The sequence below is a fragment of the Podarcis pityusensis genome (assembly GCF_964106645.2).
Source record: "Podarcis pityusensis genome assembly, chromosome: 5".
Classification (NCBI taxonomy): Eukaryota; Metazoa; Chordata; class Lepidosauria; order Squamata; family Lacertidae; genus Podarcis; species Podarcis pityusensis.
The window spans coordinates 77,978,465-77,999,653 of record NC_138032.1 but is presented as its reverse complement, the minus strand read 5'-3'; the positions used below and the strand labels follow the sequence as shown (position 1 = coordinate 77,999,653).

The following is a 21,189-nucleotide window of genomic DNA, read 5'->3' as shown; positions in this document are numbered from 1 at the left end:
GGAGATTGCAACAGTTGTATTTTACAGTCTCCCTGTCACAGATTAAAGAAAATGGGCAATTACAGCAATCACAGCAAAAGAAGACGACAGGATGATACACAAAACAACATAACTAAGGTATTCTTTGATTTTCTTGCTATAACTAAGAGCAAAAAAAATTCAAGCTTCAAGAAAAACCACATAATGCTTCACTCAAACACTACCATTGTTATATGTTTATTCTATACATTAGCTCCCAATACTCAAAATAGAGAAGAAAGGGAAATATATGAGCCAGATGCTCTGATTCTGGCTCATGGAGACCATGGTTCAATGTTAAGTGAGAACTGGGCAATTTAAAATTATTTTGTGCAGCTACTTCAAAATGCACAGTTAGAATTAATCAGTAAAGGGATTTCATACCTTTTCTATAGATTTTCCAAATCCCCTTATTCTTCCTTAGTTAAATATGAGCTTTTCTGATTCATGAGAAATCAATAGTTTTGCCTTTATTCCATTAACTGAAGTGTAGCTATTAAAACTTAACTGTTTGTATCTAGGATGGCTTTTGGAACGACTTCTAGAGATCCATACATGTGAACAACTTTCAGCAGAATTCATAAGCTGTTCCAAGTTAGTAGTCTGAGCTACAACCAAGATTCCTGGATGGATTCAGCTTAATGTATCATCTTTGAACAATCTTCAAATATGTATATTTCTAAAGGCAGAGGTGGGGAACCTCCAGTCTGTGGCACAATCTTGGTCCTCCGTGGCATCAGGGGTGGAGGTGAGAGGGCAACTGTAGGGAAGGCTTTGAAGGAACTATCAAGATAAACAGCTGCCTTTGGAAATTTTGCCTGATTCACGACTCTTAAAGGAGAAATGCTGTTTGAGCAGCTACCTCCCTTTTCCTTAAAACAAGGAAGCACTTTAAGGACTGGACATGGAGGAGAAGGGGCTGTTAGGGAGATCCTGTTGGAGGCAGAGGTGGGGTAGGGGGAGCAAGCCAGCAGAGGGAAGTAGGGTGGGGGTAGAGTCCATGGGTGGCAATATTCAAAAAGGGCTGGGCCAGAGTTGTCCCTGGCAAGAATAGTGAGAAGAACAAGGAAAGACAGAGCTGAAGGCCTGCAGAGCTAGGGAGGACGAGGTTTTTGCAGTTTTTCCTATCTGAAGGGGTTCGCATTGTTGCCATAACTGTCAGGAAAAAGCACCAAGGCAAAAGCCAGCTCCAGATGGCTGGAATGCAAAACAGTGCAGATGTACTGTTGGAGAAAAGGTGGAGCCTATTCTCTGTACTGAGCACCGGATGTTAGCTCAGTGTGTCATATGACCTGTGCTGGAAGTACAGGGGAGGAGTGTGAGACTCTTCTGATGGAGACTGAAGGGTGCAGCCACATTTCTATGTACTGTTGAGTGACAGGAATAAAACATGTAGAAAGGACTCCTGTCTGTCTCTTCTTCCCCTCCCTGGGAAGGAATGCAGGGAGGGAGGAAGGAGGAGGGTGTGTCCTGCTCACGTTTGAGGAGGATCGCCGGTTTGTTTACCTAGCCTGCCGGAGGTCGCAGACGGACGGTAAAATAGTATCTCGCTCAATTGCCTCGGGGGAGGCCAGGTACTTCTGCCTGTGGGCTGTAGATAATGACATATGGCAGCCTTCGGATGGTTTCGATTCATCGGACATCTGCATGAGAGGCTGGTGGATTGTCCTCCTCTGCTCCAAGGAGGGAGAAAAGCATCTGAAAGCAGCCAGAGGCTCAACAGACAGCTGGTGGAAAGAAGAGGTGTTTTCCAAGCAACGGAGCTCAAGGTATGCTGCATTTCGGGCTAAAAGTGTGAACGCAGGAAGATTAATTCCCTGGTTCACGGAGCTGCGTTTCAAAGAAAACAAAAGCTCCGGGAGAAGAGGCCTGCATTCCACAAATTCTTGTGGTTAAGATAAGAAGTCCTATTGAAATGCATTGTTGCTAGGTAACGGAAAGTTGGAAAGTTACTGGCAAAGGGGCTGGAATGTAAGCCTGGGAAAGCGAAACAAAACCAGAGTGTTTTGGCTACAAAGTTTACGTGCCCTTGGAAGGGACTTTCATAGCAGCCAGAGTTTAGCTGCCAGGTGCAAAAGAACGTAAACAACTTGCAGTTTTGCCTGCCTGAGAAAGAAAAAAACAACTGTTGGATTTTACAGCTTGTTTGAAAGTGAGAGAGGCTTGGATTCAAAATGGATGCCAAGAAAGGGGGAGACTTGCCTAACTCATCTCCCCTGACCAGAGACAGTTATTCATCAGGGTCTGGATGGATAACTACCCCAGAAGGGGTGAGCCAAGATGATGCTGGCCAAGTTCCTAAGAGCTCAACGAAAGCTGAGGAGAGCTTTGACCCCAGAGGGGAGAGTGCAGGAACTGTGGCTGTTGGAACTGTTGGTGTTCCTGAACAAGGTGCAATGGGTGTTGCTGACAGGGGGAGGGAAGAACAGAGTTCAAATCTCCCCACTGATGATGCTACTGGAGAGCATGGAGTAGCATTGAATGCTGTCCGATGCTACAATTGTGGACAGACTGGGCATCTACAGCGAAACTGTAAGAAGCCGCGCCAGTCAAGAGGAGCAAAGAGCAGCTCTACGAAGCCTGAGGCGTCAGGCAAAGGCCATACCAAGTGCCAGGTGAAACCTGCGAAGGCTATGATGGCGAAAGGAACCACGCCAGATGTTGGGAACTCGTTCATACTGGACACGGGCGCCACGGTTCATATGTGCCCGCACAGAGGACTATTTTCGACGTTGAGGAAGCAAAGCTTCGCTGTGAAACAAGCCAACGGTCAAGAGTTGGACGCAACCGGAATTGGGACTGTGTATCTTGAGAGTCTGAACTTGACTATAAGTGATGTTTACCTGGTTCCAGAACTGAGATTTAATCTGCTGAGCGTGTCGCAGATTGCAAAGAAAGGACTGAAACTGTCCTATGATGCTAAAAGTTGCAAGATCTACAAAGATGGAGAACTATTTCTTACTGCCAAAGAGAAAGATGGACTGTATTTGTTGACTTTTGATCAAAGTGATTACATGAAATGTAATTCTTCTGTTTCTAACGAAATCTCTCTCGCAGGTGTGACCAGTGTGAGCACCAGGAAGGTGACGAAGAAGGTCGACAGAGCATTTCAGCGGGTGTATGCTGATGTGATTGGTCCTCTAGAACCATCTAGGGGCAGTGCAAAATATTACCTTTTGTGTGTGGATTGTTTCACTAATTATTCTTGGGTTTATATGATGAAGAAACCGCAAGAAACTTTAGAAAAGTTTCAGGAGTTTTGTGACAAGGTTAAAAATATGCATGATGCTAACATTGATTGTCTTTTCACAGATGAGAAGCAAGTTTTTCTGTTACAGAAGTTTCAGAAGTTCCTGGATGGAAAAGGGATAGACCACAAAGTTGCAGTCTCGCAAGAAGCGTGGAACAGGGGGGTCTGTGTGAGAGTGAACAAAGAATTGCAAAAGGGGATGAATGCGCAATTGCTGAGTTCACATTTGCCACATGAATATTGGGCCGAATCGCTAGCGTCCTATCTTCATGTGTGGCTGAGAAAGGTCTCAACAGAGTTGGGATGTTCTCCTTTTGAGAAGCTGTTCAATAGAAAACCTTCTGTTGCCTATTTTAAGGTTTTCGGGTCTCATGTGAGAACAGAAGCTCCAGGTGGAGTAAAGAATGCCAGAGGCATTTTTGTGGGTTATGAAAAAGGTTTCTACAGAGTAATTTTGTCTGAATCTGGTCAGGTGATTCTCACAAAGTTCCTAGAGAGTGCTCCAAAGCAAGAGCAGATAGTACAAACATTTCCCACAGGTGGCAATTCAGATGATGATGATGATTTTTCTGATGTCACAGATTACAGTGGTACTGATGATGATGACAGTGAGAGCTCAGAGAGTTCAGTAGTAACAGTCATTGAGAGGAAATCTCACACAATGGATAGACCTTCACAGGTGAAGGAAGAACCACTGATTGCTACTGGTTCTCAACAGAGTCCAAAGGTTGAACCAGTGAGCACAGAGGATCAGAACCTCATACGCAGGTCTGAGAGACTCACAAAGGGTGTACCACCAAAGAGGTACTCAAAAGAGTTTGCTAACTTAGCTGTTGCATGTGTTGCTATTGTTAACAACTCAAAGCAGGTTGAAGCAGTGTCTAAGTCAGAGACAAAGACACAACAGAGAGTAGCAAGCCAAGGTAATGCAGAAGCACTCATTCCTTGGAAACAAGACAACCAGAGAGGTACACTGGTGGAACCAGTGGTGGGGAGTTCCAAGGGTGGAACTGAAACAACAGGGGACTGTTATATGTATAACAACTGTTTGTTCTCTTCTCTGAATAATGTTTTGCCAATTGATGCTTTTGGGGGAGGATGTCAGGAAAAAGCACCAAGGCAAAAGCCAGCTCCAGATGGCTGGAATGCAAAACAGTGCAGATGTACTGTTGGAGAAAAGGTGGAGCCTATTCTCTGTACTGAGCACCGGATGTTAGCTCAGTGTGTCATATGACCTGTGCTGGAAGTACAGGGGAGGAGTGTGAGACTCTTCTGATGGAGACTGAAGGGTGCAGCCACATTTCTATGTACTGTTGAGTGACAGGAATAAAACATGTAGAAAGGACTCCTGTCTGTCTCTTCTTCCCCTCCCTGGGAAGGAATGCAGGGAGGGAGGAAGGAGGAGGGTGTGTCCTGCTCACGTTTGAGGAGGATCGCCGGTTTATTTACCTAGCCTGCCGGAGGTCGCAGACGGACGGTAAAATAGTATCTCGCTCAATTGCCTCGGGGGAGGCCAGGTACTTCTGCCTGTGAGCTGATGAAGATACTAACAATAACATGCTACCCCCAACTGAAGGATATAATGTGCAGGACAGCCTAGTCTAATGGACTTGGAGCTCTGGAGAAAAAGCATGAGGTCCCTGAGAAATATGAAGGTCTCAACTCTTGTGCAATTTTTATACAGGATGCGGTCCAAGAAGGTACCAATGTTGGACAAACTCTTTCCTGCCATTAAAACTATTGCCGAGAGGTCCTTTGAGATGACATGGGTTTAGAGGTTAGAAATGAGTCACTCCAGTCAAACTGCTTCTCACTGAATCTAGAATAAATATTGTTTTTTTGCCACAAGGGTCTGTGTCTATATATAGATCCAAAGGAAACTTGGGGTTTTGAATTTGCTCACCTTGCAGTAGTATTATCTTCACAACAAAACAGCTTTAAATATATAATTATTTGTGGATCTCAGAGCTCTGCTGTTTTAAAAATAATACAGCTGTCAAATAGCCGTGTTTAAAAAAGGACTAAAAAATATTCTACTTACTTTTTTCCTGAAAATATCTTTGTCAGCATTTAACTAAGCATAAATGTTGTACTCCAATATTTTTTTTTAAAGTGTATTACTGGGGGAAGGGGGGAAATGCGCCCCACAATTACACAATTATTACTTGGATACAAAATATTATTATTTAAATTGAAATTAATATGTTCACCTGATCAAATATCACTGTAAAATATTTCCGACTGCAATCCTAACCCCTTACCTTAAAGCCCCATTAAATTCAATGGGGTTTACCCATGAGTAGATATGGTTAGGACTGCAGCCTTACTTGTGCATGAAATGACATACTGTGCGCAAAATACCATCATTGTTTTACACTTGAGTTTGTACAAAAAGTGACAAATCAAGAATTTTCAGAAAGCAAGGAGTTGCTTTAAGCAACAACAATGATTTCACAACCAGTTATCCTTCTGTACATTAGAAAGACCTGAACAAAAAGAAGCCACCTGGAAATGCCAGCTTTCTGACTATTCTAGCACATCTCTCCAGTGTATGCAAAATTTTGATATATAGCTCAAATCAAGGTTCAGAAATGGGATAGGGAATTTTTAATGTCCTTTTATATTGTTATGGATGTGTGTTGTCTTCACTATTCCCTAGGCCTCAGCTCAACAAGGCAAATACCACGTATAAGGACCTTGGCATTTTGACCTCAACCATTCGTGGTGGTGCACAGCAAATTAATCTGCTACGGAGAGTATACTTAAGATGCGTCTACTAACCTGGGTGCAGATGCTAGGCAAACAGAGTGCAAGCTTCACCATATCAGGCAAAATGGACTGAAACAAATGCTGAGCCTCTGCATCTTCAAGCACCTAGAATGCAAATAAGAGGGTGCATTTAGGCCTAGTATTAGGAATATGGTCTGCCAAATTAGTCTCTCTGTACAGCAACCGGCTTTTCAAGACAAAGTCATTTCTCAGTGCAAGCATTTTTAAAAGTCAAATGTACAAACATAAAACTCGGAAGCCCTTACAGTTCAGCCTCTAATGCTAGAGTAGAATCAGTGTTTGGCACCAAGTCAAACCTGAAATGTTTGACACTATATTTTAAAATTTTATTTCTGCAACAAAAGTGCATGGGAATGTACTAAAATGAAAGATTAAGATTCTCGGAATTTAGAAGGGTGCACACATCACAACAATCTCTTTAAGAACCATTCTTGGCACTCAACTCTTCCATCTTCCTGGAGAACATAACCTGGATTTTCATATACGACCTGGAAATCAAGACCAGACATTTTCAATCCTGAATATTTAACAATCCTGAAGCTTAGAAGTAAGGCTATTATTCTAACAACCCACACAGATGTTTGGAGTGTGCATCAGTTTGGAAGCGAACAGGGCTATTCAAAATAAGGAAATTGACTCCCTGAATATGCAGAAGTTCATAAATTAAAAGGAAAAAGATTACAAAAAACCCAGAAGTGGCCCTGAGAGCTTCCATGAATATGGAATGTTGAGGGCAGAGAGATAGGAAAATACTATAGTCGTTAACTAATTTCATGTCTGGAAGGGATACTTCTAGACTCCCAATGAACATCAAAGACAAGAACTCTGACTCATATTGAAGGGGAGGGGCACACTAGTGCCCCACCACAGTTATGCCCCCCCCATCCAAAAGATTAGGGGGAAGGGAAGCACAGTTCCTAGGTTACAGAGTATTCCCAACTATATGTTCAGACCCATGGAGGCAGTTTGCTTTGGGCAGGGGAAGGCTGTGGAAGGCTTTGCAAAGTAGTCCTGCTACTTTTTCCAAATAGGTGTACAGTACACTATCCACCAAGAAAGTGTGGTACCTAGCAGCCAAGACCAAATGACACCAAATGTTTTTGTCCCTAAGGACTGGGGTTCTCTTCACTCAAGCAGACAGTTTGCTGTACTTGGCTCTTCCTTGCAGCTGGGACGGGGGCGGGGGACGGGAGAGAAATGGGGAAGGATTGGTGATGGTATTAAGATGCCCCCTCCCCAGTCTTTAGATTTTCATTGTCAGCCTTGACAATGTCCCTCCAAACCCCTCTTCTCTACAACCCAACTTGACAGGCTTATGCTTACTTTGAATAATGTCTATCTATCAAGGACCTTAAAAACAACAACATTCAAGCATGACAAACAATAAAAAGAACAAGGCTCTATTCACAATCTAATCAGACAACATGAACAAAAATAAAAAGGGAAGAAATGGAAGATGAGACCATCTAAAAATACCAGTAAAATAAATTGCAAAACAATCAGATTTTTATCTTATGAACATTTCATGCACCACACAATTACAACTTCATATTTTGCAGCTGCATAGCCTAGAAAACTACGCTTTGAATTTTAGGCTTGCAACAGCTGGTAACCACATAATATTGAGAAGGAACAGTACTATTAGATTTAAGGTTTCATTTGAGGGTTTTTCTCTTCTCCATTTCACAAATCATCATCTAGACTGCAAGCCAGGAGCTGTGTTGCTTTATAATATTTGTAAGGTGCTTAGATGATAATAACAATAACATATCCTGCAGAAGGCACATAGTGAAGAAAGTCTATTAATTCAAAGTAATTTTAGGGGGGGGTGCATCTGCATAGAGAAATCATAACAGTTAGGAAAATGAAGAAGCTATCAAACTGGTCCAAAAGCTTTCACAAAATGTAAAAGCGCACTAAAATTCCTCATTGCTCTCAACTACAGGCATGGGACACAAGAGTAATTTCAATTGTCAGTTGAGATGAACAAGTGTGGGGAAGTGGTTAGAAATGTCAGATTAGGAGCAGGGAGACTGGAGTTCAAATCCCCACTCAGCTATGAAGCTCACTAGCTGACCCTGAGAAAGCCATTTATCTCTACCTTCAAGTCCTGTTTGTGAGGATAAAGTGGAGCTGGGGAAAGAAGGAAAAATATTTATGCCACCTTAAGCTCCTTGGAGGAAAGGTGAAATACAAACGTGCCAAATAAATAAATGCAATAGATTTCAGATGCCAAAAAGCTATTACTCTCTGTGTGACCAACCCATGCCAATGAACGTTGACTTGAAGGGGGGGGGGGGCTACAAGAAGATCCATGTATTCCTTGGCATCCACATGCATTTTCTTCATGGATGAAGACTTGTAAATTTTATGGCACAGCTCTTGCAATATTCTAATAAGTCTTCTGTTTATTTATGTATGACCTACATACTTCCACAGTGATCCCTATTTTTGGAAACAGATTTCTTTGTTACACAAATTGCATCAAATAAGGGTGTTTAGGCTGTAAAATAGCACTAGGCTTTAATTGTAAGAGATAAATTCAAAAATGTGAATGTGTTCTGCCAAAGTAAACATATTCCCAAGTAGTAACATATTGGAATGTTAAAGGTTGAATTTGGATTTCAGGAGGCAATATAAAACAAATACATATAAATTTAATTCAAAGAAAGACATTTAACCTTAAGCATCTATAAACTGTCAGCTTCTGATAGTTCTTCTCCTTTGGGTAGCACTTCCTGTCTTTTAAAACTGACACATGAATAGTAGCTGCCATGCTTTGTTGGCTGCCACAAACTCTATAGTCTCACTCATCTGGTGACAGATTATGGCACTGGACTTTGTCACAGCTGTCAACACTTCAACCTTTCCCTTATGCAGCTCTGGAAGTAAATGCAGTAAGAGCACAGGAGACTTCCCCCTTGAAACAGAACCACAACCAACAATTTCAGAGAGCAGGTTTGGAAAACAAATAAGAACTGCACTTGCTCTGTTTAAAATGGGTATTTTATTTCTTTTTAACCCACCTCCATCAAAGGATTCCAGGGCAGTATACGGAATTGCAAATCAAATTAATTCACACCACGTATAAAAAAATTAAAACCAACAAATAAACATACAAAATACAACAAGACAAAACACTAAAAACAGAACACAATTCCAAAAAAATCAACTACAATCTACAATGCCTGGGCAAATAAGAAGGTCTCTTGACACCTGCTTCATCCTGCTTTGGTCTGCCTGAATGTAAAAGGGTCTTTCATTTACTTGCAGCAAATAAGTTAATCAATTAGCAAACTGGCACTTCACATTAGAATAAATGCATCAGGTATTAAGAATAAGGACATGTATAGCTTTGTTAAGGACCAGCCTCCAGAGGCTGCTCTTGCAGCATCTACCTAGACAAATATGGTCACCAGTCACTTAAGAATGAAAAGGGTTTGTTGTTATTTTATTTTTATTATTTGATGAATTTATATACTGCCATGGAGCTCAGCCAGATCCAAAATAGGAAGTTATGTTGGATCTTGAACCTCTAAAAGCAAGGGCTTATTTGGTTTAGACTTGCCACATGGTGCAACAAGCAGGTATCTGATAGCACATATATGATATGGGTACCTTTATCAGAGCAAGCTGATACTACTCAGCTACTGAGTGGATCTATTCAGACTTAATGTTGTTTATCATTACATGCATGATAGTCAGAATTGTGTCTCTCCCCTCCCCTCTTGTGGTACAGAAGTTTTAACTGTAAATTGACCACAGTTGAGTATTCTGTCTGAAACTTAAAATGTGGTTAATCTTAACTATGGTTGGTTGAAGCTAGTCAGCATCAAACACTATGGCTTCAACCCATCATACTTAAGACTAACTAGTGTGTCCAGGTTCAGACAATACTTATTCCAACTCTCAAATTAAAGCAAAAGCTTCCCAGTTCCTCACTCAATAAGCAACTGGAGAGAGAGTACGTGAACCCAATGCTCATTCCTGCAATGACCAACGAAGTCAGTGGCAAATCTGGTTTGTTGCTGTACAGTGGTACCCCGGGTTAAGAACTTAATTCGTTCTGGAGGTCTGTTCCTAACCTGAAACTGTTCTTAACCTGAGGTACCACTTTAGCTAATGGGGCCTCCCACTGCCGCTGTGCCGTTGGAGCACAATTTCTGTTCTCATCCTGAAGCAAAGTTCTTAACCCGAGGTACTATTTCTGAGTTAGCGAAGTCTGTAACCTGAAGCATCTGTAACCTGAAGCGTCTGTAACCCGAGGTACCACAGTATAATGTATGAAGCAGCCCTTTGTCACCAATTACTGCTCAAGTTCTACCTTCAGGATTCAACTACAGTGGTACCCTGGGTTACATACGCTTCAGGTTACAGCCTCCACTAACCCAGAAATATTACCTCGGGTTAAGAACTTTGCTTCAGGATGAGAACAGAAATTGTGCAGCGGCGGCGCAGCAGGAGGCCCCATTAGCTAAAGTGGTGCTTCAGGTTAAGAACAGTTTCAGGTTAAGAACGGACCTCCAGAACGAATTAAGTTTTTAACCCGAGGTACCACTGTATTGAATAATGAAAACAAGAACATGCATTTTTCTTTAATGGCACTGGTATTTTTTGAAACCTGCAGGAAAAGGGGATACTTTTCTTTCACATATAATAACACTACAATACTGTTCATAACCCGCCCCAACACACACACTTCCAACCACTTTTTATCTATATCCTATTATAACACTGTATCGGTTGTCTCATCTTCTGAGCAACCTACACTTTAAAACAAAGTTGTATGATGGTATAAAACCTAGACTATATCTATCTTACCACCTAAGAGATGTCAGAACACAGACAGATACCATTTTTTAAAACTCTCATTTTAAAGCAAATTTTATTTCTCAGGAAAAGTACCTTGTTTACACAATACTGTGTGCCACTCACCAGAGAAATTACTTGGGTGAGTCTTATCAAGGTTAGTACATGAGTGATTGCTTACATGAAACCTAGTTTTAGCTCTGATCACCAAAGACCTGTATCAGCAAGAGTCCTGCTCATTTTAATGGGAATTTGCTCAGGCAGATTACACTTGAGGACTGTGCTGAGGATTCAAGGAGCTCAGCATATTATAAACAAGAGGTTAACAGCTCTAGGCCGAACAACTGTGACCTGCAGCTTCACAAAACAAATGTTCATCGTGCAGTAAAAGTGGGCTTGGTAGGCAGCACCGTAAGTAATGATCTCATAATTTTATAAACTGATCCTCCAAAATGCAAACCCTGAGCACACTTGACATCACAAAGGAGAAGCAAGGAAAGATAGCATGGGACAGAAATGCTGGTTTGAGTTTTTAAACTGTACAGTGGTACCTCGGATTACGTACGCTTCAGATTACATATGCTTCATGTTACAGACTCCACTAACCCAGAAATAGTGCTTCAGGTTAAGAACTTTGCTTCAGGATGAGAACAGAAATCGTGTTCCGGCGGCACGGCAGCAGCAGGAGGCCCCATTAGCTAAAGTGGTGCTTCAGGTTAAGAACAGTTTCAGGTTAAGTACGGACCTCCGGAACGAATTAAGTACTTAACCCGAGGTACCACTGTAATCTTGACAGACAAAACTAAGCACGTGATGCACCACACAAAAATGGCTTCACTTTCTCTTCTGTCTGCCCCATTTTAAATCAAAGGATGCTTGCTAACTGATTGATATTCCCCTTAAGAAGATGAATGTCTCCCTCAGACCAGTTGCAATTGCGCAAGCTCAAACACACACATTCCCTACTTTTAAAAATAAAAGGGGTTTTGCTTGCTGGACTTTTTATAAACTAAGTGCCATGACTGATTAGGAATTGTCTTTACATGTGGCCATTTACTGCCACAGCATTCTTTAACAAAAGGAAGTTTCTCCTGCTATGTTAAATGAATACAAAAGACAATTCCAGGAAAAAGGCTGTCTGCTGCATTCAAAATGAGTTGCTGTTTTCTGTTTGAAAACTGACTACAGTTTCCCCCAAAACGACAGTCACCTGCTTCTCAGTATAGCATAGCTTTCAAATTATTTTAAGCCATATGATTATTTCTGCATCAGAAAGACATTCCTTATTTTTAACACATTTCAGAACAGAATCAAACAAAATTAATAGGCATCATAAATGTGATTCTAGAAAAGAATGTGACGTAAAAGTGTGTTCTCAGCTAGCACTGTCTCTCCTATCTCAACAGATAGCCCCAGACTGTCTTTATTAAGACGGATTATCTGTTCACACAAAATCTGGTTATTATCCTGCATCTTCTAGCGCAATTATCCCATCAATTTTCTAACTGAAGGAAGTCCAATAAGAAATGTGATGGGAAATTGCACTGGAAAGTATGGGGCAACCGTCACCAGCTGGCAACGCCTCATAATCACAACACAAATGTGTCAGGAAGACTACTCAATAAGCAGATGACGTTGTATAACCTCCGTGCAAGTTTTATATGAATGTTCAACAGCCAGCTGGTCTGGAAACTCCCCCAGCAGCCCTTGATGCCCTGCTATTCCTCAACCTGGCTTTCAAGCAGTCACTTGACTGGACAGCAAAAAAGGAAGAAAGGATCAGCTCATTCTAAAAATATTTTTACAGAAGCTTCACTACCTGGTTTCACGGAGAAAATTCTTACTATCCACAGTCAATGAAGTGTCCACTTACAAAGCCTAGTCTACATGACCATGTATTAGCAGAGGCCACTGAGTAAAAAACGCTTCAGCCTTGAGATTGGAGGCAGAACCATCTGAGCAAACCAAGAACCATGAAGGTGACTCCAGAAACCTGAATCAAATATCACTTGGTTGTATCCAAGACAGCATGAGCATAGAGATGGCTTGCCCAAGAGGAGTTTCCTCCTCCCTTCTCCAGACTACACTCTCCTGAGTCCCCTGAAAAGCTTCTCCTGAGCGAACTCTCAGGAAAGTTTTGGGATATGGGGCTGCAGTAGGAAGGGTAAATGGAGAAAATCGGTTGAGATTGCTTATATGTGCTTATTGTGCATTAGATGCATTGGCCCACAAATAATGCTAATTCCAGTTTCTAACATTTCAGGTTAAGGAAATACTCAAGACTACCAGCACAATACAAATGCATCCTCTAAACCAGGGGCAGCCAGTGGGATGTTCTCCTGATGATGCTGAACTACAACTCCCATAATCCGCCGCCATTGGCAATACTTGCTGAGGCTGGTGGGAGTTATAGTCCAACAAATATCTGAAGGGCACCAATTCCCTGCTCTAAACACTGAAAGTGTGTCAGTAAGCTCAAGTTATTTAGTGTTGTTGTTTTTTTACACATAAGTTTTCTATTCTTACAAGTTGTTAAAATGAATTACCAGCACCACAAGAGGAGAATGGCAAGCTGTACCCATTCTCTACTTCAGTTATTGTATGAAATGAATCCACTAGGAAAACATGTACAGCTGTCAAAATGCAGCCACTATCTTAGAATGGTTTTCTGATTAGAAAAAGCAAAGAATAAGACAAGGTAATCTTCAGAGGAAGTAGGGGGAGGAAATCTCATTGGATTATGCAGGAAAGAGCCTTATTTGAGGGGAGGGGAGGAACATTTGACATTTATCAAAACCACAGACTGACACTTGGAAAAGAAAGGAGGAGACAGCTTACACCGACAGAGGTTAATTTGACTCTCTTTAATTGTTTCTGAAAGCTAAAATATGTCTCCTGCCAATCCCAGACTGCAATGATCTCTCAGGTGTATCTTACTTGACAAGCAATGCTTCATTTAAATGATTTCCATAATTTTAAATAAAGTTCAAATGTTTTATGAGAGTGTATAATAAGAATGTATTTTCTTCATTTTAAAATGTAAACTTCTAATTTTTAAATAAAGCATGAGATAGTGTTCCCACCAGCTCCTTTCACAGTTTATATATTTCTCCAAGGCTCATAATGAACTCAGGCTTGCAAGAGAGGTGAAAAATAATAATTTAAAAAGGCCTCTTCAGCTATGTTTGGAGAAAGAGAAAGATCAAGCAAGTAGGCTTGTATACAGAAGGCAGAGAAATGCTATTGGGTGACAGAGAAAAAGCAGAATTGCTCAACACCTATTCTGCCTCTATCTTCACCCAAAAGGAAAGTACCATATTTTTCGCCCCATAGGATGCACTTTTTCCCCTCCAAAAATGAAGGGGAAATGTGTGTGCGTCCTATGGGGCGAATGCAGGCTTTCCCTGAAGCCTGGAGAGCGAGAGGGGTCGGTGCGCACTGACCCCTCTTGCTCTCCAGGCTTCGCGCAGCTCTCGGCAAGGCGCGGTAGCCCGGCGTTGGGCTCCCGCGGCTTGCAGAGAGTTGCCTGCATGCTGAAGGCTGGGCGCGCTGAGCTCAGTGCGCCCAGACTTCGCGCAGCTCTCGGCAAGGCACGGGAGCCCGGCGCTGGGCTCCTGCGGCTTGCGGAGAGTTGCCTGCATGCCCAGGCTTCGCACAGCTCTCCGCAAGGCGCGGGAGCCCGGCACCGGGCTCCCACGGCTTGCGGAGAGTTGCCTGTTCTGGGGGCTGTGGTCGGGGGAAGCTCGGGCTTCCCCCGCCCCAGCCCCGCGCCTGGGGGGAAAATAAATTTTTTCCCCTTTATTTCCCCCCCCAAAAAAGCTAGGTGCGCCTTATGGGACGGTGCGTCCTATAGGGCGAAAAATACGGTAGTGCCCAACCTGGTGATAAGAGAATAAAGGGTGCAAGGAGGGAGATGCAGCCCAAGATAGGGAAAGAGGTGGTAAGGGAACACATAGCTGCTTTAAATGAATTAAAATCTCTAGGGCCTGATGAGCTGCACCTAAGGGTACTATAGGAGCTTGCAGGTGTAATATCAGATCCTCTATCTATAATCTTTGAGGATTCTTAGAGAACAGTTGAGGTCCCTGCAAACTGGATAAATGTTGACCCCATCTTCAAAAGGCGGGGGGGAACCGAGGTAACTACGGACCGGTGAGCTTGACATCAGTACCAGGAAAGGTCTTAGAACAGATAATTCAACAACTGCTGCATATAAATGTTAATCTGAGCCCTTTGATATCAGTTTAAAATAAAGTCCATCCTGAGACACTTGAAATCTCGACTTTGAACAAATACTTAAATCTTATTGTTGCTTCATCTTTAAAATGCTTAACTCATATATTCAAAATGCATATAGTCCACAAAGCAACCATCTTTCAATTCTAGAGTTTAAAGAAGTTTGCAATTTGTTCAATAAAAAAGGAATGTTTCTGCCCTTCTGCACGGGGGGGGGACGGACCTCCACTCTCCATCTGAAAGTTCAGTTTTATTAATACTGGATTCTGCAACTATAATATGACCTAGTATTTTTAAAGCGTACAAACTAAAATGAAACGGAGCATGGAGTAACAGGATAATATATTCTTGTGCCTTAGGTCATTCATTCCAAGCTTAAAAGCCTATGTTTATAGCACTGACCTCTCTCAGTACAGCTTGTTTCTTTTAGTACTGTCCAGACAATTATAAAAATGATTTATCAAAAAACCAGTCATCGGTACAAAGTGCGTATATATACTAGCTTTGCCATTTATTCTGGTTTTATTAATTGAAGCAACCATTTGATTAAAATTTATATGGGTTTTACATTCTACCTGACACGCCATCTATACATAGTTTGTAAGTCAGAGAACAGGATCTGCCTTATTTTATGCACAACCCATAGTCTTTGAAGGCACTCTAGAAATAATTGCAAAGAAAGCAAAAACACTGCAATAAATATCTGGATTTTAGCTAACAACATATATCAGGCACCATCTCCTACGCCAAACGAGTGAACAGACATGAGGCAGGCATCCAAATATGTATTTTACCTATATAGAGTTTTCTGCAAAAAGGCTATGGCTCATCATCTGTATGTGTTCATAAATACAGTTGTTGTTGTTATTATTAATTATTAATTTATTATTTCTACCCCGCCCATCTGGTTGGGTTTCCCCAGCCACACTAGGCGGCTTCCAACAAAATATTAAAAATACATTAAAACATCAATCATTCAAAACTCCCCTAAAAAGGGCTGCCTTCAGATGTCTTCTAAATGTCATATAGCTGTTTATTTCTTTGGCATCTGATGGGAGGGCGTTCCACAGGGCGGGCGCCACTACCAAGAAGGCCCTCTGCCTGGTCCATGAAAACAAAAGTATTATAAATGCTCTTAGGACCAAACTCTGAATTACTATAATTGCATGGTTGCTGAAATAAAAATCGGAGGTTTATAAGACCCCCATGTAGTTGGAGGTGAGATTTAACCCTTTCCTGTACAGTCTCTATCCCGATGAATTTGCACCTCCTTTGAGTTGCAATAAGTCTTAGGGCAGGCTTCCTCAAACTCGGCCCTCCAGATGTTTTGTGACTACAATTCCCATCATCCTTGACCACTGGTCCTGCTAGCTAGGGATCATGGGAGTTGTAGGCCCAAAGATCTAGAGGGTCGAGTTTGAGGAAGGCTGCCTTAGGGAGAAAAGCTGTCATTGGGGCCCAACGCCTGGGGGCGGGGGCAGGATTTTAACCAGGAACGCAGAAAGGGAAGACCTCACCCTCCCTTCCCTGTGCACTACAGTCCCAATGAAAATTCCCCACAGCACTTTGTATTATGAGTATCTTTTTAAAAACCAGATGCGCCTTAACATAAGAAGAGCCTTCTGGATCATGCTAAGGGCCCATCTAGTCCAGCATCCTGTTTTCACAGCAGCCAACCAGATGCCCGTGGGAAACCCTCATGCAGGATTCAAGCACAAGAGCACTCTCCCCTTCTGTGGTCTTCCATAGCTGGTATTCAGAAGTATTACTGATACCAGCTATAGAGACAGAACATAGCCAACATGGCTAGTAGCCATTGAAAGCCTTGACCTCCATGAATTTGTCACTCCTCTTTTAATCGTCTGCTGACCATATAATTACAGCCTCTTTCCTTCAGGATCTTTGGAATACAGTGGTACCTCGGGTTACATACGCTTCAGGTTACATACGCTTCAGGTTACAGATTCTGCTAACCCAGAAATATTACTTTGGGTTAAGAACTTTGCTTCAGGTTAAGAACAGAAATCGTGCTCCGGCGGCGCAGCAGCAATGGGAGGCCCCATTAGCTAAAGTGGTGCTTCAGGTTAAGAGCAGTTTCAGGTTAAGAATGGACCTCCGGAACGAATTAAATACTTAACCCGAGGTACCACTGTATCTAGATTAACATTTTTATTAATCAGCTAAAAGCTAAACATTTAGAAGTTTTTGAAAATCTGCCAAACTTAACAAGTAGATGTTATGAAACAATACAAATTCTCCATCTGGTTTGCTTCAGGAGACTAACTCCACCCAGACAGTTTTCATAAACCTTTCAGTTTCCCCTTAACTTTCAAAACAAAGGCCAAGACCAGTCATTATTATATGAACTACTTGCATAGGCCTGTAACTGAATTCCAATCTGCATTTATTGTTTTATCACTTGTTGTTTGCCATCCTAGGCTCCTTTGGGAGGAAGGGAAAGAGAGAAGCAAGTAAATAAATAAAATAAATAGCATACCTGCTCTGGATGGAATGCTTTCACTTCCTTTTGTAATTATAATTGTTTTGTTTTTAGAATTGTGTACTGTCCTGCTGTAGTCCCCCTTGGAAGCTTGTGGTGAAGAGAAGGTAATAAATCTTAAAATAAACATGACTTATGCACATTTTGGACTATGTCCATCTACAGTGAAAGCAATGCTTTGACTTTTCCTAATTTAAACATGCATCTGAAATTAAAGAAGATTAGCAATATTCAGGTCTAGAGGAATATATTTTTTTCTGTAGTGGAAGGGCTCCCTCTTCTGTTGGTCTTTTAAAAACATAGTTAATACATGCAAGCATATTGTACAGAACTATGCATCTGGAGTGCACGTTAGCTAACCCAACCTGTTTCAACACATTTGCCTCAAAATATAATCAACTTGTTTCAAGGCAAATTAATTTACATAGGTATAGGCCAAGAGCTCAGAACTCAAACCACAACCCTAAAACACCTCCTGAATGTTATGTCGATTCCATAAGAGATACCAAAATTGTGTTATTTTGACTAGAAACCATTCTTATAACCCCAGTAATGCAGACACGGACCGAGGAAATAGTGACTTGTTTAAATACAACCAGAACCTTAATCGTTAATGTGAGATGTAGCTGGGGGAGTTGCATGCTCCCTTCCCAGTTCTATGCCACAAGGTTGGGAGACTTTATATTCAAATAAATTTGGGAACAGTGTGGTTATCATAATCTACAAGTAGTGAAGTAGCGTGCAAGTTGAAAACTTGCATCTGATTTCACTATGTGTGGGGAGAGAGTAGGCTGGAGCAGATATAGCATTTAACCAACGCAATGTTGAACCATGTAATATACTCTTGTCATTCTCACTCCAACCAAATCTCTTATATTGAGCAGTCCATAACAGGCACTTGACCTTGTAACTACTAGTAGAAATTAACCCTAAGCTTTACTTCAATGTTAGATCAAGCAGATCTCAACACTCTGTGGAATCAAGAGGAGTAAAAGAGAGGCCTACATGTCAGACACAAGGCTATTTCTGCATATTATAAAACAAGATATCCATGTCTGGACATCACAGTAAGCCCAAGTTCTTCCATCTTGGGTCTCCAGATGAGAATTCTTATTGCTCTCAGCCAACTTAACCAACAGGAACAAGCCAGCTTGAATCATGGTATCTTAAGCTCTCTTCAGACATTTACAAAAATATCTGAATTATAATCATGAAGTGGGGGCAAGATAAACTGCTTATTACTTCAGTGACAAATGCAGTAATTTGTGCTCATAAGTGCACAGAGGTACATTTATGCTTATTTAGGGCAAGATACTGCTTGTAACAAATATAATATTTCATACATACTGGAAGAAGGACAGAGGGCTCCAGAATTGGTGTCCGGATTTGTTTGAGGTTTTATTAAACTACAACTTTTTTAAATGATTTTGTACGCATCGTGCTTGCTTACCTCAACTAAAGCTCAAAGCTAACAAGTCTTCATTAGATTATCACACTCAAATTCAGTATTTTAGTAGAACTGGTTGTGTTTTAAAAAACCCACAAAAATACTAAGTAAGTGCTTTCTGAGTATCCAAGCAATTGTTAAATCAACAGAGTCATTTGTCTGATCTAAATATCTACACAGCACACACACACACACACACACACACACACACACAGATGGTAAGGGGCAACAGATGCACTGATGTGAGCTTGTAGAAATATAAAGGCTGGCTCCCACAGTGACATACAAGAGGGATCGTTCATATTATCCCTTTCAAGTGTGCATCAGCAAACCGAACAGGGTACAGTCCTCTTTAGTTAGGAGATACAGACAACCGTATAGGCAAACCTTATGCATTTTTGCTCTGAAAATAGAGCTTCTCACTTTGGCTATATATACAAATTATAACAGAATGAATATCAACAGCAATATCATAGAAAAGGCTGAGCTACAACCAGCATTTAACATCCTGGTCTCTCTTCTTGAGATATACAGTATTGACATATTGGAAAAATCCCTATCTACAATTTTTTTCCAGATGGTCATATTATCCCAGCTGTAGCATGCCAGATGTTTTACATTTCAGTTCTAATTAAAGATATTAGTCTGAATAGCTTACAGTTTTAGGTGTATGTTTAAGTACATTCAGCTGAGATCCTTTTTAAGTTTCTTACAAGATGTGCAAGTCTGAGAAATAGGTTAATTTTGTCCCGTGTTGTCATGTAAGATCAGTCATTTAGTACTGCGCTTTTCTAAAAGCCTTCCTCGTCTAATATTATCATGGTTAAATGAAGTCAACCATTCCACATGGACACAAAAGCAACTCACATGCAGACTAGGAAACAGAAATAGGAAGTAGGAAAAGTGCCGTAGTCTCTCTTTCCCATCCAAAAGTCAATTAAATAGTAGAGAGCATATAGAGAGATTTAACCTCTCTCTACTTCAAGCCCATATGTTCTTATCAGAACAGCTGCTGCACAAGATCAATCTCATAGCATCAATGGCCCATTTCCATTGCTTTGCTTTCTGAGAAAAACAAGAAAGGGGTAGAATTTTTTTATTTTTTTTTAAATCAAGGAACTTGAATGTCTCACCCATTGATGCTCCTAGCAAACATTCATTTGGAAAGCAAACTGCAGCATTATAAACTTGGCATTTGGTTAAGGGGGCGTGTCACAAACTTGAATTGCATATGACCTTAATCTTCTCCTAGTGACTCCCAAGGAACTTTAAGCTCACCCAGTGCTTGTGTAAGGCTACTGTTGGCTCCTTATCATTGTTGACTTATTTCAAGTCAACAATAAATCCTTATGTGTCTCATTAATAGGACCAGCTCTGGGAGCTAAATTAAAATGGAAAGGGATCCTAATAGCATGGAGGCCAAAGGTTCTTCCATCTCTTATTTATGACTAGGGAATAATCAAGGCTGGACTGTGTACATTCATCAGAAAGAATTAACGGGCAACATAGGCCAACAATGATCATTACTTTTGAAAAGCAATACTACTATAAAATAAGATACACCCTTAAAAAAAACCCAGCCAGGCACTATTCACTTAATGCTGCTCCTTGTGAATAGCAAAAAAAATGCACTATTTCATTAATTTACCTTTCATTTATATAACTGCTAAACATCAGAGAAGAATGAAAAATAAATCTTTGATTAAAGATACAGGCTTCTAAAAGCATTCATTAGTACTGATGATCTTTATTCTGTAACTTATTGGAAATCTATTACAATTCCTTTGGGAGGGGAAACTGCCAAATTAAGTGAACTGATACATTAGGAATATAAATTATTGGAGTAAATGTTTGAGATTTAATTTAGTGGAACGTGACACAAGTGAGCCATAAAATACAGCTCATTACTTCCAGCAGCAGGTAAAAGGAAAACCAACATTAGCAGATTAGATTGATTGATTGATTGATTGATTGATAAGATGTCATTTTTACTAAAATAGATTATATTCTCATCTTTAGAGGACTCTACTGAAAGAAAATAGCTGCTAGTACATAGCTACAAAATATCTTGCTCAAATGCTAGTGGAAAGGTTTGCACAATGCTATTATTAGTAAGTTCCACACAGTTCTCCTGTTTCC

At 41.0% G+C, this 21,189-nt stretch overlaps 1 protein-coding gene across 2 annotated transcripts in view; it reads right to left on the bottom strand.

Annotated features, from left to right (window-relative positions):
• Positions 1 to 21,189, bottom strand: part of PARG (poly(ADP-ribose) glycohydrolase) — a 70,178-nt gene that overhangs the window by 31,355 nt on the left and 17,634 nt on the right. For both annotated transcript variants that reach the window (XM_081004911.1, XM_081004912.1), the window contains exon 8: positions 6,050 to 6,142. In XM_081004911.1, the coding sequence (XP_080861037.1) occupies positions 6,050 to 6,142 (93 nt within the window). The remainder of the gene's footprint in view (positions 1 to 6,049; positions 6,143 to 21,189) is intronic.